We start from the raw sequence: 17,442 nt of genomic DNA, 5'->3' as shown, positions 1-17,442 counted from the left end.
AGTCAAGGCTGCCCTCCCACCTCCAGTCCAATCTGTCTGCGCTGGGCTGGGCTAACTGGGCAGGGGAGTCCACCAGATGCCCTCTCCCAGGGCCCTAGAGTCTGTCCCCTCCTCTCCCACCCCCCACTCTTGATCTGGGCCATTGGAGTCACCCATCCTGCCTCTCTCACTATCCTCTTCCTCCCATCTGAGTTCACACCTCACTCAGGCAAGGAAACACCACTGCCTGTGTCCTCCTCTGCTGTAAAACCCTTCTGTTGCCTGCAGGCTGGCTTCTCACACTGGCCGGAGTCCAGCAGAGAAAGCCATCATCTTCTTGGAGCAACAATCATACTTGTTTTCAAATTATAACAAATACATGCTGTAGAGTGGAATGCAAAATGCCCAGGGGTTTTCTCAGAGGACTTGTTTGGGGCTAAGCCTCAAAAATAGGTGTGTGTGTGCATGTGTGTGTGTGTGTTGGTGGGGAGAGGAGTATCACTCTTCAGGAAAAAAAATTCACTGTACCTCAGAGATGAATGGAAACTCACAGCCTGGTCCAGCAGGTCCTGGCACACTGGCATCCACTGCCTTTCCAGTTGTGCTTCCACGATGCCTGGGTGTGGTCTGTGCTCCAGCCAGATTATCTTTAAGCCTCTTCCCTACAGCCAGTGGTCCCTTGCTTTCCCTCTGACTAGACTATCTCCCCTATCACCCTGGGAAGCTCCTGGTATCCTTTAAGGTCCATTTCCATGTCCCCTCCTCCAAGAAGCCCTCCCTGATGCTAGTCCCCTCCCCATGCAGTATAGCTCTTGCTCTCCTCTCTTCACAACTTCTTACTACAGGATTATGGGACCATCAATTTGAGAGGTAGACTTTCCAGGAGATTATGAGCAACTTGAGGTCAGGAAGTTCACCATGAACTCTGACTTCACTTGTCCACTCAACACATATTCAGGGTCCCTCTGGCCAGACCATGGGCTCTGGATGAGAGAGTGACTCAGTGTGTCCTTGCAGGGGGTCTGATGTGAGGAAGAGACAAATCATTCACTGATATATTAAAACAACAATCGGGGATCCCTGGATGGCTTAGGGGTTTAGTGCCTGCCTTTGGCCCAGGGCACAGCCCTGGAGTCTCAGGATTGAGTCCTGCGTTGGGCTCCCTATGTGGAGCCTGCTTCTCCCTCTGTGTGTCTCTTATGAATAAATAAATAAAATCTTAAAAAAAAAAAAAGAAAAAAGAAAACAACAATTAAAAAACAAATTATTTTGTTAATCCCCAACTGGGTCCAGGCCCTCAGGTCAAGGTTAAGGATACAGAAAAGAGCAAAACCTGTGCCTGCCCTTAAGGAGCTCCCCGTCTGACCTATAGCCATTGGAAGCAACGTGTTAAGTGCAGGGTGTGTCTCCACGGCTGTGGAGCACCGGGACAGGTGTGAGGTGTGGGATCCTTTTGCTTTAGGTTTTTTTTTTTTTTTAATGATACTGAATGAATGAATTTTTTCTGTGGGCTCTCTTTTCCATTTTATGGAACTTGTAGTGTTCTAATCACGAATGAACTCTGTAAATCAAATACCCAATAAATAACTGATCGAGTAATTGACTGAAATGTCACACCAGAAATTGCTGTGGCAATAGTGCTAGATTCTGGGTCTCTACCACCCCTGGACTTTCTCAGTGGGGAGCAAATCTACTCTGACCATGGCTGGATCCAGGCTGCAAAACCTCCTGCAAACCCACACTAAAATGCAGCAGTTCCCGGCCTACCTCCCAAGGGGGTCGTAAGCATTAATTAGTTACCATTGGTAAAGTGCTCTGAAGGTGTGGGGGTGTATAAACACTGCAAGTCATTAGGCCTCGCCATGCCACTACGCTCTACAGCCTGGGAACTGCTAATTGAGAAATAATTAACACCTCAGGGTGCAGAGGGGATGCCTGGCGTTTCCAGGATTGGAAGGGATGTAGTAACATGCATGGAAGCAGGAAGAAATATAAGGTTACAGGGGATCCTGCTACTGAAGATTATTCACCTCCTGCCCCCAGAGAGGAGACATGGGGCGCATTGCCTCAGTAAAACCTTTAGGACTGCACTCCTTGGGGAAAGCCTGGACTGCTGAGCTGCAGAGGCCCAGGGACATTCTTAGACCAAAGGAGTTCAGGTCCAGCCCAGCTCTGCCTGGTCTCCTCACTGGAGGGCAGATGCCAGTCTCGGGGTTCACCCAAGCTGTATTTTCTCCCACTGTAGGGCCAAGGTGATGACAGGCATAGACACCGCCCCTGCAATCCAATGCCCCAAACCAGGGTGTCCAATGCCTTTCCTCTAGAGCAGCAGGGCTAGCCCCGACTGCACATTAGGATCATCTGGGGAACTAGTGATACTCAGGCCCACCCCAGATTGATACCCAGCATCTTGGGGCTGGGGGATTGGGACACAGGGTGAGTCCAATACAGTTGAGGTTGAGAAGAACTGCTTTGGCCTGTGTGTCAAGCGCTGTTGGTAGCAGTGGGAAATAAAGATGTAAACCCTATGACACCCCCATGGCTCCCTCATACCAATTCATCATTTCCTGATTCCCTGCCCACGTATCCTGGTCCCTCAGCCTGGCCATTCCACTCCACTCCCACAACCATTCTTGTCCTGGTAAACCTGACTCATTCTTCAGGCTCAGCTCAGAGATCGCCTCCTCAGTGAAGTCCTCCTTTCCGACATTCCCAGAGGGCTTTCAATGGCCCCCACTACACCACTGATCATACAATGTTGTTCCTAGCAGATTTGGGGGTCTGAGAGCTTCTTGGGGTCAATGTCTTGCATTGGGTTTGGTACCTTTTAGGCACTGGATAGACTAGCTCCCTCCTCAGGACATATGTACTTGGTTCTCTGTGTCTAGAACATTCTTCCCCTATATATCTGCAAGGCTGTCTCACCTTGAGGTCTTTGCCAAAATGTCACATTCTAGATGAGGCTTTCCCTGATCATCCTATTTTAAATTGCAACCACTCTACGTCCAGTCCATTCCCTTTTCATAGTTAATTTTTTTTCTATGCATGGATACTGATGGATTCTGTCTTTATTTAAAACTTTTGTATTTTGTTCACCACGGATTTTTACATTAATTTTGGGTTTTTTAGATTAACTGCATAAAAATACTACTTTGGTTACTGAGTTCCTGGTCCCCTCCTAAATTTCACTGTATTAATTATAGGGACTCTTTTCACTAGAATGTAAGAAAGCAGAGAACTTTTTGTTCTATTCCCAGTTTCTCCAAGTGGTTGGTACGTGGTAGCTAATCAAAAAAGTATTTTGAGGGATCCCTGGGTGGCTCAGCAGTTGAGCGGCTGCCTTTGGCTCAGGGCCTGATCCTGGAGTCCGGGGATGGAGTCTGGTGTCAGGCTCCCTGCATGGAGCCTGCTTCTCCTCCCTCTTCCTGTCTCTGCCTCTCTCTCTCTCTGTCTCCCATGAATGAATAAATAAAAACTTTAAAAATTAAAAAAAATATATTTTGGGAATGAACGTTTGATTTAGTGTCTTAAAAACTGTCTTGGGCTTTGTAATGAAGGTATTTTTTTTTCTATTTAAAAATTTTAAATGGGGGGGGGGTACCTGGGTGGCTCAGCGGCTGAGCATCTATCTGCCTTTGGCTCAGGTCATGATCCCGGAGTCCCAGGATCGAATCCCAGGATGGACTCCCTGCAGGAAGCCTGCTTCTCCCTCTGCTTGTCTCTGCCTCTCTCATGAATAATTAAATAAAAGCCTTAAAAAAAATTTTTTTTTTCTAATGGGGGTACCCAGTGGCTCAGTGGGTCAAGCGTCTGCCTTCAGCTCTGGTCACGACCGCAGAGTCCTGGGATGGAGCCCAGAATTGCATGGGGCTCCTCGCTGAGCAGGGAGTCAGCTTCGCCCTCTTGCTCTGTCGCTCCCCTGATTTGCGCTTTCTCTTGCTCACACAGTCTCAAATAAATAAATAAAATCCTTAACAATTTTAAATGCATTTAAGTGGAAAGCCTGGGGCAGCCCGGGTGGCGCAGCGGTTTGGCGCCGCCTGCAGCCCGGGGCGCGATCCCGGAGACCCGGAATCAAGTCCCACGTCGGGCTCCCGGCATGGAGCCTGCTCCTCCCTCTGCCTGTGTCTCTGCCTCTCTGTGTGTGTGTGTCTATGAATAAATAAATAAAATCCTAAAAAAAAAAAAAAGCGGAAAGCCTGTGAAGTCCCAGGGTAGATTCCGACCGGAAAGGCTCACTGCCAGCGGCCGTTCTACTCCAAGAGTGGGGCGCCACGCCACGCCACGCCACGCCAGGCTCTTACCATAGAGTTACACCTCCCCAAGTCCTAGAGGGGACTTCCGGAACGGTCCTTTACTCCTCGCTGTCCAGGTCTATCTATGGTCGTGGAGGAGAGCGGGGCTCTAGCTCCTTCGCTCCACTTCCGGAAGGCCTGTCCCGCGCGCCTGGCTCCCCCGTGGGAGCGGCTCTCTGATTGGCTCGGCGGCCAGGAGGCGGGGCTTGGCACCCCGCTGGCGCAGGCGCGTTGGGCCGGCGCGGCGGGCGCGCGGGCGGCGTTGACTGCGGCTTGGGCTGGTGAGCTTGGGTGGCCGCGGGGATCGGGCGGGGCCGGCGGGGCGGAGAGCGCGCTCGGGTTCGGGCTCGGCTGTGGGCGCGGCGCGGAGACCTAGGACCGCGGTGGCGGTGCGTCCACGTGCATCCCGTCGCGGCTGTGCGGCGGGGTCGCAGTCGCCTGAACTCTCGGATAACAGCGCTTCCTCCGTGGAGGACCTCGGGCCTTGGGGGTCACGGCGTTCCTGGGAGCGCGTGGGGGCCCGGCCGACGCCCCCTCCCCCCATTTTGCGTATGGGGAGACCGAGACCCCGAGACCGAAGTTGGCTGAGCAGGGCCAGCCGGGCCGCGTCGGGAGGACGAGGTCTGGGGCTCCTTTGCTGTCCCAGACGGAAACCGTGGAAACCGGGAGGCGGGGAGCTCCTTCCCCTGCTCCTCTGCTCCTCTGCAGTGACCTGGCCTCCCCGAGCTTGCCTCTTGGGTGAGCGGCGCAGGAGGGCAATAGCTAGCACGGTGGCGCTCGCTCTGTACCAGGAGCTTCACGTACAGCTTTGCTGGGTGGATTGCAGGCCCGCGTCAGGTTCGCCCTGCAAGAGGCCTGTGCCTCGAGCACCCGAGCAGCTGCTCCGTGAAAGTTTGTTGAATGAATGAATGAGTGACTCAGAGGCTCTTTGCCAGAGTCTGAGGTGCAGGACACATTAATTCCTTTTTTTTTCTTTTTAAGGTTTTATTTATTAGGGGCACCTGGGTGGTTCAGTGGTTGAGCATCTGCCTTTGGCTCAGATGGTCATCCCCGGGTCCTGGGATCGAGTCCCACATCGGGCTCCCTACGAGGAGCCTGCTTCTCCCTCTGCCTATGTCTCTGCCTGTGTGTCTCTCATGAATAAATAAATAAATTTTTTTTTTTTAAAGATTTTATCTCCTACAAGAGAGTGCACATAAGCAGAGGGAGCAGGAGAGGGAGAAGCAGGCTCCCCACTGAGCAGGGAGCTGGGTGATGTGGGACTCCATCCTACCACCCTGGGATCATGACCTGAGCCAAAAGCAAATGCTTAACGGATTGAGCCACCCAGATTGCCAGGTCCCCTGACACATTCATTCCTATACTGCTTTCAAGGTACTGTCTGTAGATAACCTTGAAAATTTGAGACGAGTAATTTATTCTCCCATCTTTGTAAGCTGAGGGGTCTGAGGACAGGGACACATTGGGGGTGAGGACAGAAGGCTTAAGGCTTTTATTTAAACTACCTGGATAATTGCCGCATTGCACTCCTTCACTTTGCTTTTCATTCACTTTTGATCAGCAAGCGTTATTAGTAGTAGCCCAAGTATTAGGCGTTGTGCTAGACCCTGAAATCTGACAATATAGAAAATATGAACTCCTCATTTGATGGAGGAATAGGACAGGAAGCATTGCTCACTCCCAGTGCCTGGGAACAGCAGTTTCTCAGAAAAGTTTTTGAAAATTATTCCGGTGCATTAGACTATGAAGAGGTGGGGGCACAGAGAAGGAAGTGATCATCTCTGGAGGGGTTGGAGAAGCTTCTTGCAAAAAGGAGCCTTGAATGATGCAGCTGATTGGGGTGAAGCTGGCCTCTTCAGGAATGATGAGCAGTTTGTGGAGCATGTTAGGAGAGTGGTAGGATAAGAAGCTGGAAGAAGCTGGAAGTGTGTTAGAATCAAAATATGAAGAGGCTTCCTCTGGAAGTACCATTCCAAAAAAATTATGATGGGGAGCCATTAATGGGTTATAAGCAAGGGAGTGATTGGATTAACTGTCTTTTTAGCTGTAATATGGAGACAGGACAGACGGGTTCAAGAGTCATTCAGTTCAGTCATTGATGGGCATGTATTGAGGATCAACTATGTGCAGGCATCATGTGGGATGTTACTTGGAAAAAGAGATATGGTTACTGCCCACGTGGAGTTTATAGTGCTTTTCCCAGAGTAGTACCTGGACCAACAGTAGCAGCATCACCTGGAAACGTGTTGGAATTACAGTTTCTCTGCCCACACCCCAGGCCCACTGAATCAGAAACTCCGGGGCTGAGGCTCTACAATCAATGTTTTAACAAGTCATCCAGGTGATTCTGTTGCTCACTTAAGTTTCACAACCACTGAGCTACTATAATGGACCAAGCAGTTGTGAGGAGCTAACCCAGGGTAGAGGCAGTAAGAGCCAGAAAAGAGGGCGGTGGACTTGAGAGGAAGATCAAAGATGGGCTCGTCTGCTTTAGGAGGAGTCAGTGGTGAAGGAGTTTCTGGTGTGGGCCCCTGGCCTGAGGTGGGACCTGAAGTGAGGGAGCCAGATGTGAACCATGTGTTCTTAACCTTCGGGGCCTGCACTTTTCCACTCAGGCACATTAGAGCTCTGTGATAGTGCCTCCCAACCTACCTCCGGCCACAGGCCACGTAGATGATAATATTTGTACCGTGCATGGGGGAAATGGGTGAGGCTGCCCGAGGTGGCAGGGGACCAGCCGGAGGCCTTGAAGCCACTGGGAAGCTAGAGGGGCCCGCCCAGGGGTTCCCCAGAACTGAGAGGAGTCAGGAACCCATTGCCAGCATACTGCAGGGCAGCCCTACTTCATGGGAGATGCTAAAAGGTAGCAGCGCTCGCTGAACTTGGCAATATAAATCAAGAACCTTAAAAGAGTTCATATGTGTTGACTCAGTGATTCCATTCCTGAGAATCTCTCCCAGATGTACAACAAACAAAAGCCTTCTGTTCATTGTAGATTATATATAACAGAGAAAATGACAACTCTCTGTAGTAGGAGAATCATGTCTGATATGCTCAGTAGAATGTTGTACTGTCATCAAGAATGTGAGCATTTTGTAGAATCATAGAGAAACACATATGCTCATTCAGAAGACAGTGTCTAGGAAAGCCCTGCCCCATGCTGAGTGGCAAGCAAGTTAGATGTGGTCCTTGGCTGCACAGAGCTGAGTGCCCGGGGGCAGCAACCCGAGCCGTCTCTCTGAGAGTGATCGGCTCTGAGAGTATGGGCTGCTGTGGGAGAAGCTGGCCTTCTGGGCATGGGAGTGGGACCAGGAAGGCATCCTGGAGGACAGGATGGTGATCCCAAGACTGGGGGGATAAGTCGATGTTGGTATGCAAGGGGCACATGTGTTAAAGAGTGAGCATGGTACAGCTGGAGCGTGGAAAGGGCTATTGATGAGGCCAAGCCTCAGGGGGCCATCAGCCAGCTCGTGTGTGGAGAGGTTCAGAAGCTTAGACATGATTCTAAGGGCCGCAGGAAGTCCCTCATGGCTGCAGCATGGAGAATGGATTGGAGGAAGGCAGCGATGGAAGCTGGGGCCCAGGGTGGAGGCTGCTACAGTAGCCCAGGGGAGGGATGGTGGTGTGGAGGTGGGGAGGAGGGACAGACTGAACAGCAAGTGAAGGGGCAGGATGGCAGGGCTGAGAGGGTTGGTGTGTGTGGGCCATGAGGGGGCAGAGTGGATGAATCCAGGTTTCTGTTTTGGGCTTTTGGTGCCATTGAGAGTGATAGGCTGCACGGAGGGGACGGGGGTGGGGAAAGGGAGGAAGGTGCTAAGTGCCTTCCGGGTGCATCGTGTTCTCCAGGAGACAGTCGGATAGGTAGGTCTGGAGCTGGAGTGCAGATGTTGACTCAGGGTCGTGAGCGTGAGGCCTGACAAGGAGCGCTCTGAGGAGGAAAGAGGCATAGACACTTAAGGCAGGAGCGGGGTGGAAACATGGGCAAAGGACAGAGCTTGCAAAAGAGACAAGGGATCGTCAGCAGCAGTTGTGTCCAGGCTGAGGGATTCGAGTTGGTTTCCTTTTCTTTTTTATTTGTTTCTGTTTTTTTTTTTTTCCCAGTTTTCTGTAGTAACCATAGCAAACATTGATGGCACTCATAGAATGTGTCAGATACTATTCTAATAACTTTTTATAACTCTTCTAAATCCCCACAATGAGCCTACAAGATAAGTCCTGTTGCATTACCATTTTGCAGATGAAGAAACTGAGCACAGAGGGGTTAAGTCGCACATCCTGGGCACAAGAGTGTAGAGTCGGCAAGAAGCCCACCTGGAGTCAAGGCTGCCTGACACCAGAGCCAGGGCCATCCCCAAGCTGTGGTGTCTCTCCCCAGTATGCTGTTATATTTTTATAAATGGGAAAGTACTGATTTTCTTTTAAACAAAGGTAGTACTTGAATCTGCTTGAAAATTAGAAATGAAAGGGTTTGCATCTGCAAAATTGATGGCTGGCTTAGAAGTTTGTTGGGGTCCCGACTGAGCTGGCTCTGTGTCGGTGTCAGAACACAGTTAACGCGGATCTCTGCTCGGCTCATTTCTCTCCAGGCGCAACTGCTACTCTGTGCTAGATGTCATGGAAGGGCTGCTGTCAAGATGCAGAGCACTGCCCACCCTGGCCACCTGCAGCCACCAGCTCTCTGGGTATGTTCCTCACAGGTGTTACCACTGTGACCCCGAGAGAGGGAAGCGCTTGGTGTTATCCCGCATGTTCCAGCCCCAGAACCTTCGGGAAGACCAGGTGCTCTCTCTTGAGGGCAGATCTGACGACCTGACCTGTAAGAGCCAGCGGCTGATGCAGCAGGTAGGCCTCATCTACCCGGCAAGCCCCGGCTGTTATCACCTCCTGCCTTATACCGTGCGTGCCATGGAGAAGCTCCAGCGGGTGATAGACCAGGAGATGCAGGCCATCGGGGGGCAGAAGGTCAACATGCCCAGCCTCAGCCCAGCGGAGCTCTGGCGAGCCACCAACCGGTGGGACTTGATGGGCAAGGAGCTGCTAAGACTTAGAGACCGACATGGCAAGGAATACTGCTTAGGACCCACTCACGAGGAAGCTGTCACAGCCCTGGTCGCCTCCCAGAAGACACTGTCTTACAGGCAGCTCCCATTCCTGCTGTACCAGGTGACGAGGAAGTTTCGGGATGAGCCCCGACCCCGCTTTGGTCTTCTCCGTGGCCGGGAGTTCTACATGAAGGACATGTACACCTTCGACTCCTCCCCAGAGGCTGCCCGGCAGACCTACGGCCTGGTGTGTGGGGCCTACAGTAGCCTGTTCCACAGGCTGGGGCTGCGGTGCATCAGGGTCCAGGCGGACGTGGGCAGCATCGGGGGCACTGCGTCCCATGAGTTCCAGCTGCCGGCCGACATCGGGGAGGACCGATTTGCAGTCTGTCCCAGCTGCGGCTTCTCGGCCAACATGGAGACACTGCTCTTGTCACAGACCGACTGCCCGGCCTGCCAGAGCCCACTGACCGAAGCCAGAGGCATTGAGGTGGGGCACACGTTTTACCTGGGCACCAAGTACTCCTCCATTTTCAATGCTCAGTTCACTGACGCCCAAGGAAGACCGTGCCCGGCTGAGATGGGCTGCTATGGCCTGGGCGTGACTCGGATACTGGCTGCTGCCATTGAAGTGCTGTCCACGGAGGACTGCATTCGCTGGCCCGGCCTCCTGGCACCTTACCAGGTGTGCCTCATCCCCCCAAAGAAGGGCAGTAAGGAGGAGGCGGCCACTGAGCTCACAGGACACCTGTACGACCTCATTACAGAGGCAGTGCCGCAGCTCCGTGGGGAGGTGCTGCTCGACGACAGGACCCATCGAACCATTGGAAACAGACTGAAAGATGCCAACAAGTTTGGGTACCCCTTTGTGATCATTGCTGGCAAGAGGGCCCTGGAGGACCCTGCACATTTTGAAGTTTGGAGCCAGAACACAGGGGAGGTAGTCTTCCTCACCAGAGAAGGAGTCACGGAATTTCTGAGTCAAGTGCAGGTGGTCTGAAAGCCCCCGAGCCAGCGCCCCCCATTCTGCAGCCTTGGCGTTCATACTAGTGCTGCCTTTTCCTGTACTCCCTTCCAGGGCCACTCTCTCCAGAAACAAGGCAGCTCGCGGAAGATGGGAGCGTGTTAGGGAAACCGACTTTTATCCAGTCCTTTGTTCACACTATTTATATTTGAAGTCGGTGGTTCCATTCTCTGGACCGGCCATACTGCCACATACCATTCCTCTAGTCCATTGTGGAGGCTTCTGTTAGGAGGCAGAGGGGCAAGAAAGAGCTGCTCATCTTGGCCCTCAAGTGAGTCACTTCCCTTCTCTCTGCCGAGGTTCCCACTGGGGGGATGGCAGTGGCCGGTGGCCAAGGCCCTTCCAGCTCTAGCAGTCTGACCCCTGGCCTCTTGCTGCATATGGTGTGGACAGTAGGCGCACCATCCCTCCTCCCCCTGGACACGTCCCTTCCCCTGCTGGGGCCTTGGACTCCCCATCTGTGGCATGAGAAGGTGGAACTAGATCCATAAGGTCCTTACAGCTATCACTGGCAGGTTCCACAAGAGGTTCAGGACAGGCGGATCTGGTTCCTCTCCTCCTCCAGAGTCTAAGCTACACGAAAGTTGATAGAATTAGCTAATGGCTCAAAAACCACCTCCAGAGAGCTGGCTCTATCGAGGCGGCTTAGCACAGAGATGGTGTTACATTGATTGAATAAAGTCAGACTCCTGGGATGAGCCTTGCATGCTAAGGTGGAACAGTGGTAATGCCTGCCATTTTAGCCGGCAGCGGCTTCCTATCTGAGACTCTCCTTTCCTTTCTTTCTCTGTTATTTCTGCAGTCCACTCAAAAAAAATACACCCCACCTATGGGGTGCTCCTGGACCTCTGCCTGCCCCTGCACTCTCCCGTTCCGCTTTGATAGCATAGATTCTTGTCTGGCGCACACACAGCTCCTTGTTCAGTAGGCTCACCTCTTGTGGTTGACCGTCAGTTCCCTGAGGCCACCGTCCTAGGCCGATACCCAGCATACCACACTTCTGGTCACTGCCAGTTGTCCCACCTGCCGAACAGCTTCCTAGCGGCGTGTTACTGCTACGGCTGTTACTGCCCGAATAGTGCACGCCTGAGCACACAGCAGCAGGTGTCCTGGTTAACAGGACGGGCCTCAGGCCTACCCTTGGCTCTCAGGGCCCAGCATTCAGGCCAGGACATGTGCATTCTGAGAGCAAGCCTAGAGAGGTAGGATTGTAAGTCAGGGGACCTTCCCCTCAGCTACACATTGGTCCCACACAGTTCTGCTTAGGGCCTGGGGTGTGGCCTGTGCATCATGCAGTTTAAAGCTCTGTAGATTATTCTAACGCGCACAGTCGACTCATGGTTCCCAGCATACTTCTGGGCGGCAGCCGACCCTGAGCTGCTTTGTAGCCAGGCATTTCTTTGAGTAATGCCCTCTGTACGTCATCAGACTGATGGGAGCTTTCTGCTTTTAATGGTCTGCCCATTCATTTGTTGAGGGCCTGCTGCACACCACTGTGCTGTGAGGCATGTTCGTGTATCATGTTCAGACCTAATGCTCTGCAAGGTGGGTGCTCTTCTCCTTTTACAGATGAGGAACCTGAAGGTCCATTCAGCAACTTCCTCGAGGATGCGGAGCTACTGAGCATCAGAGCTAGAATCCGAGTATTGACCAGCACAGCACCGTGCCATTCCTGTTAGGACTGCATGGCCTCTGCTCAGACAAAAGTGATTCCAGTAAATAAAACTGAATTATTTATGTCTTATCTAATCACGTTAGCCTCAGCTAGATGAGAAATTAGAATTTGTGTGGATTGGTGCTTTAATATTTTTAAAAATTTAATTCTTATTGACATATAGTTGGCACATAGGGTGACATCAGTCTCAGGTATACACCGTAGTGACTCAAAAACTGTTACGCTGTGCTCACCACAAGGGTAGCTCCTGTCTGTCACCACATGCTGTCACCATACCATTGACTAAATTCCCTGTGCTGTGCGTGTTATCCCAGTGTCCTCTTCGTTCCATAACTGGAAGACTGTACCTCCCACTCCCCCTTTTTTAATGTTAAATTTGTGCTCCATAAGCTGATTTACGAAAGCTGGAAGGCTAGCCAAATGTAAGCACTTTTTAAAACCAGATTCCAGGAATAGAGAACCGATTAACTTTAAACTGTTCGTGAGTGTCCGAGGTACAAGATGATTTGAGGATGATACAGAATCCTGGAAGTTTAGGACAGGAGGACTCGGAGCCCGCCTGTCCACCCCTCATCTCACAGATGGGAAGCAGGCCTGGAGTGGGAATTAACCTGCCACACGGCATCTGGCTGGCGGAACACCGGATCGCAGGCCAAGTGCTGCGTCCCCTACATCAGGCTACCTCCCGTCAGTCTTATTGCATCAAGAGAGGACTGGCTGGATCAGCCTCTAAACTACAAAAGCCTTGTTGGTACTGTCCTTTATTTTCCAAGGGAGACAAATACAGGGAGTATAGCGATTGCCCAGCAGCACGCTGAGTTGAAACCCAAGTGTCCTGATTCCTAAGCCAGCATGTCTTCTAAGAAGCCGGGGGCAGAAGGATACAGTGGAGAGATCAGAGCCTGAAAGAAACATAATCCTAGACCCACCATTTACCAGGGATAGGATCTTACACAAATTCCTTGGCCTTTACGGGTCTCAGCTTCTTCATCTGTAAGACATGCTCCTGGCAGGGCATCTCCCAGGGTAGTCTGGGGTTGCCTGAGCTTGCTTATGTTAAGTACTTAACCCTGTGCTCCCAGGAAACACCTTCACGCCAGAGGTAGGCAATGGCACTACGGGGAGCTCAGGTTCCGCTAGTAACGTATCTTAAGACCGGTATCTTGTCTTGATATGATGCTTTACAACCTTCCTGGGGAGTGCCTGGGGCCATAAGTGACGCCCGTGGAATGGCTCCATCTCCTTAGAGAAAAGACAGATATTCAAACTGTGTACCTTACTCTCTCCCGTCCGAATGTGCCGTTACCTCTTGCCATAAATAGATGAAATGGGGACTCTGGCAAAATCACAGGTACAAGATGTATTATCATTTCTCATTCCTTGGGGAGATCTAGAAGCAACTGGCTGGGAAATATTTAACAGAATTAATACTTGGGGACAAAAGCTGGTGCATAACAAAAACCATTGTATAAATCAAGCTTAGAATGTAAATCAAGGGCTCCCTTAATATTCTGTGTTTTAATGGAAGGAACACCTGCTGGGCTATCAATAAAGGCATTTTGCAGAAATCCATTGAAATTGTCATTTGCTTAACTCTTTGAGTGCCAGGGAGCTTTACAGAGTTCCCAGCATCCATTTCTATGCCAAGATGCCAGAATGCTGTTTGGAATGGATGGCTATGCATCCAAGGGCATGTAAGGTTCTAGAGTTAGGAAAAGTTTTATAATGTGGAAAAAGGGAAACTTTATGATGTTATTGCACACTTAGGATATGCTTGAAAAAAATCAAGATGCTGCACTTAATTGAAAACAATGACTTCATAGTGATCCACATGAGACATTGGAGTCCCACTGCCTAGGCCGCTTGATAGCTGTGCAACCTGGTGCGAGATGCTTCCTTGTGCTTTCTCTGCTTCCTCAGTAAAACAGAGACAACAGTGCCTGGCTCATAGCAGGGCAAGTGGCAGCTGCCCTCATACTAAGCCAGGTAGCCCTTCGCATGTAAGGGGGTGGGTAGAGGAGGGTGCATGTGGGCCAGCAGAATGAGGTAACCCCCTTAGGGGCCCCTGTTCAGATACCACTGTGGTGCAGAGATGCTGTCCACTGCTACTAAGCCAGCTGCTCTGAAGGCTGCTAATGAGCTTCCATAGTTAAAGCCTAATTGCCCCTGGCTAAATAAAACTGTAGGGCTAGAAGAGCGAGGAGGAAGCACCTGCTGGTTAATGGTAACTGAAGTCTGGCCATTTGCAAGGGAAGAACTTGTTACCCAGGCTTACCCAGAAAGCTCGTGGGCTGACGGGGTGTCAAGTGCTATGGGGAGTCAGCTGCGGGCAGTCTGGCTCCACAGACTAGACTCTTCTAGCCAGGCAGTTTGCAGACGTTGCATGACACCGAATGCCAAGACTACCACAACATTGCTGTGAACAGGCAAGGGCCGCCACGTCTCATGCCAGCTCCTCCAAGGTAGAGGCCCAGTCTTGCTACAGATAACTCCTGAAGGGCTTAGGGGAGTCGTGGATTCAAATTCTAGCTCTGCCTTTCACTAGCTAGCTAACTTTGGGTAAGTTACTTACCCTCTCTGTGCCACTTTCCTCGTCAGTAAAATGGTATGTAAACTACTTGCCTGCTGCCAGTGTCAGGCAGGGTAAGGACTTAGCCAGTCCACATAAAGCACCCTGGAACAGTCTAGCATATCCTGTGTTCAGTGGATGGCAGCTGTTATTGCAGCTAGGCCATTTATGCGCTCCCCCTGGAATATGCCTTGCCTTTGTGTGCAAGGGGGGGAGGAGGAAGGGAGGGGTCCTTCCAAAACCCACTCGCCACCCCTCCCGTCCCTCTCCAACTCCATGGCCCATATCCATCAAGTGTGAGGTCTTCCACCCTTAATCTGCTTAGAATTCATCACCCCTTCCTCTGTGCCATCAGTCAGTAATTAGTTGTATACCTGCTATGTGCTGAGCAGGTGCTTTGCTAGGTGCTGGCAGTACAAAAGTACACAGCTCAGGGACCTGACTCAGTTTGCAAAGTGGGAGGAATATCCAGTAAGCAGACAACTAAAATGCAGTGTGGCAGGTGTACAGGTGCAGGTGCCTCAGGATGTTTGAGTAGGGGGCCAGGAGGACTTCCTGGAGGAGGCAGCCAGGCCTGATTAAAGACTAGATAGATGTTAAACAGGAGAGGGAGAAATCGTTGGGGGTAGAGGCAAGGGTGCACGTGAGAGTAAGAATGCTCCAGGCAGAGGGAGCAGAATGTGCAAAGGTCTGAAGCTAAGGGCATGGCATGATTAGAGAATGGCAAGTGTTGTAGATTGAGCACTTAGTTCGAGGCAAGCTATTTGTGGGTATCATATAAATTAATTCATACAATACAGCACCTGCATGAAGTAGGTGCTATCATGCTGTTTGTGTTATACATGAGGAAACTGAGGCACAGTACCTGAGTGCCTGGGGCCATCTGTTAGTGAGTTGCAGGGATGGAACTGGAAGGCAAGGCAGCCTAGCTCCAGAGGTGAAACTCAAGGCACTGCACCTTCCTGCTCATAGCAGAACTGTGTCCAAGACGGCTGGGCTAAGGAGGTTGGAGAGAGGAAGCCAGAGGGGTGGTTAGGGACCTGGAGGGACTTGAGTGCCATACCAGCAGTGCTGATGAGGGAAGGGGGAGCAGTTTCCAGTCCAGGTGAGATTTATGACATCTACTCAATAGTGTGACCTTGAGGGCAGAGGCTACCTGATGCACTTGGGCTGGTGCCAATTAGGTTAAATGTGTATAAAGCAAATGCAATAAAAGGAACACAGAAAAGGAGGGAGGTGGGTTCTGGAGTGAGCTGCGTGGGTTTAAATCCTGGCTCTGACACTCACTAGTAGTAAGACCTCGTGTCCCCATCTCCTATATAAAATTGGGCTCATAGGCCTGAGCACATGGCTGTCGTGATGAAAGGAAAGAATCCAGGTATGTGGTTTGCACAGCACCAGAACTCTGTTTCTCATCTGTAAAATGAGGTGGCAGATGGCTGAGTCTTTGAGGGAACTCTGACTTGGTCCTGCTGGTGTCCCAAGTAGGGGCAGGTCACATGCCTCGGGATCCACCTGCCTGCAGAGGAGAGCTGGGGTTTACACCCAGGCCAGCGGGACCCCTGCTCCTAACACCAGCCAAGCTCTAGCCCTGGCCTCCGTGGCCAGCTCCTAAGTTTGCGCCCCACCCTCTCCCCTGGAGGGAGACCACAGAGGATAACAGAGGTCAGAGAAGGCAGGGCCCATAGGCCAGGGAGGCCCGAAGCCTTCTTGGAGAAGGTGCAAGACAGGCAGCGGGGCTTGAGCCTGAAACGCCAATGCTAATGCTTATGTGTGTACAGATGAGTCCTCCAAACAGAACTGTTTTTTTTTTCAGTAGTTCTTTCCTTCATTTGTCCATCCATTCATTAGCACACACACACTGAGCTCCCTGTGTCACACTTACTGTGTGTCAGGCCCGGGCACTAAGACAAATCCCCATCTGGCCTCTGCCCTTTGGAAGTTTTAGTGCAGGTTTTCTCAAACTAAGCATTATTGACACTTTGCCAGATAATTCTTTGTTGTGGGGGGCTGTCCTGTGCCCTCTAGGATATTTAGCAGAATCCTTGGCCTCTACCCACTAGATACCAGGAGATCCCACCAAGCTGTAAGAACCCAAAGTCTGTAGACATTAACAGGTGTCCCCTGAGGTACAAGTCTTCCCTGTTGAGAACCACTGGTCTGATGCTACCATCCAGAAGTGCGATGGATAAGCCTGTGGTGTGCGGACTCAGTTTACAAATGGAGGCTCCACACACTCCTTCCTCACAGGAACAGCAAGTCAGCAGCTGCCAGGGTCCCAGCTGTGGTCTACGGACTGCCATGCTAAGTCACTCTCCTCCCTTTTCTGCTTCTGCCCACCCTAGCTGGACAGCAGGGCAGGGCCTGAAGCTGGCTGATAACCGGGTTTGCCAGAAGCCCAAAGAATGGACTGGGGGGTAGGGATGAAGGTCCCAGAACTTGGTTTCTCAGGGGTGTCCAGGCAAGAGCAGGGTAAGCAGTCTGTTTCACAGATGAGTCAGGTGGCAAACTGGGACCTGCCCTGCCCCAGGACAGGGAGACTGCTGCCACACGGAGCCCTGCACTGCCTGCTAGAGTTGCTGCTGTTGGGCCTCTCATACAGAGTGCTGAGTCAGCAGCTGGGGAGAGAATGGCCTCAGTGTGGCCTAAGCCAGGGCAAGGGTGGAAGCTGGACTTCAGCTTCCCGGCCACATGCCACATGCAGGGACCCACACCTGGAAGGAACGCTGCATGGTTCTTTGTAAATATTCCACAGCAAATTGCCTTTCAAAGACTGTTGATCTTAAGGATAACAGCTGGTTTCAGTTTAACGATGTATCAGTTAGCATTGCTATAGTAACAACCCCCAAATCTCAGTG

The 17,442-nt window shown here is 51.5% G+C and overlaps 1 protein-coding gene across 2 annotated transcripts; it reads left to right on the top strand.

Annotated features, from left to right (window-relative positions):
* Positions 1-4,524: 4,524 nt before the first annotated feature.
* Positions 4,525-13,577, top strand: PARS2 (prolyl-tRNA synthetase 2, mitochondrial). 2 transcript variants are annotated; one of them, XM_055307063.1, is made up of 2 exons: positions 4,525-4,555; positions 8,861-13,577. In XM_055307063.1, the coding sequence occupies exon 2, from the start codon at positions 8,889-8,891 to the stop codon at positions 10,314-10,316; it is 1,428 nt and encodes a 475-aa protein (XP_055163038.1). In that variant the 5' UTR covers positions 4,525-4,555; positions 8,861-8,888; the 3' UTR covers positions 10,317-13,577. The 2 variants fall into 2 exon arrangements, with proteins under 2 accessions (XP_055163038.1, XP_055163039.1); XM_055307064.1 differs by lacking the exon at positions 4,525-4,555 and adding an exon at positions 4,878-5,012.
* The last annotated feature ends 3,865 nt before the right edge of the window (positions 13,578-17,442 follow it).

Source organism: Nyctereutes procyonoides, unplaced genomic scaffold (genome assembly GCF_905146905.1).
Source record: "Nyctereutes procyonoides isolate TBG_1078 unplaced genomic scaffold, NYPRO_anot_genome, whole genome shotgun sequence".
Taxonomy (NCBI): Eukaryota; Metazoa; Chordata; class Mammalia; order Carnivora; family Canidae; genus Nyctereutes; species Nyctereutes procyonoides.
This window is presented reverse-complemented; position numbering and strand designations above follow the sequence as displayed.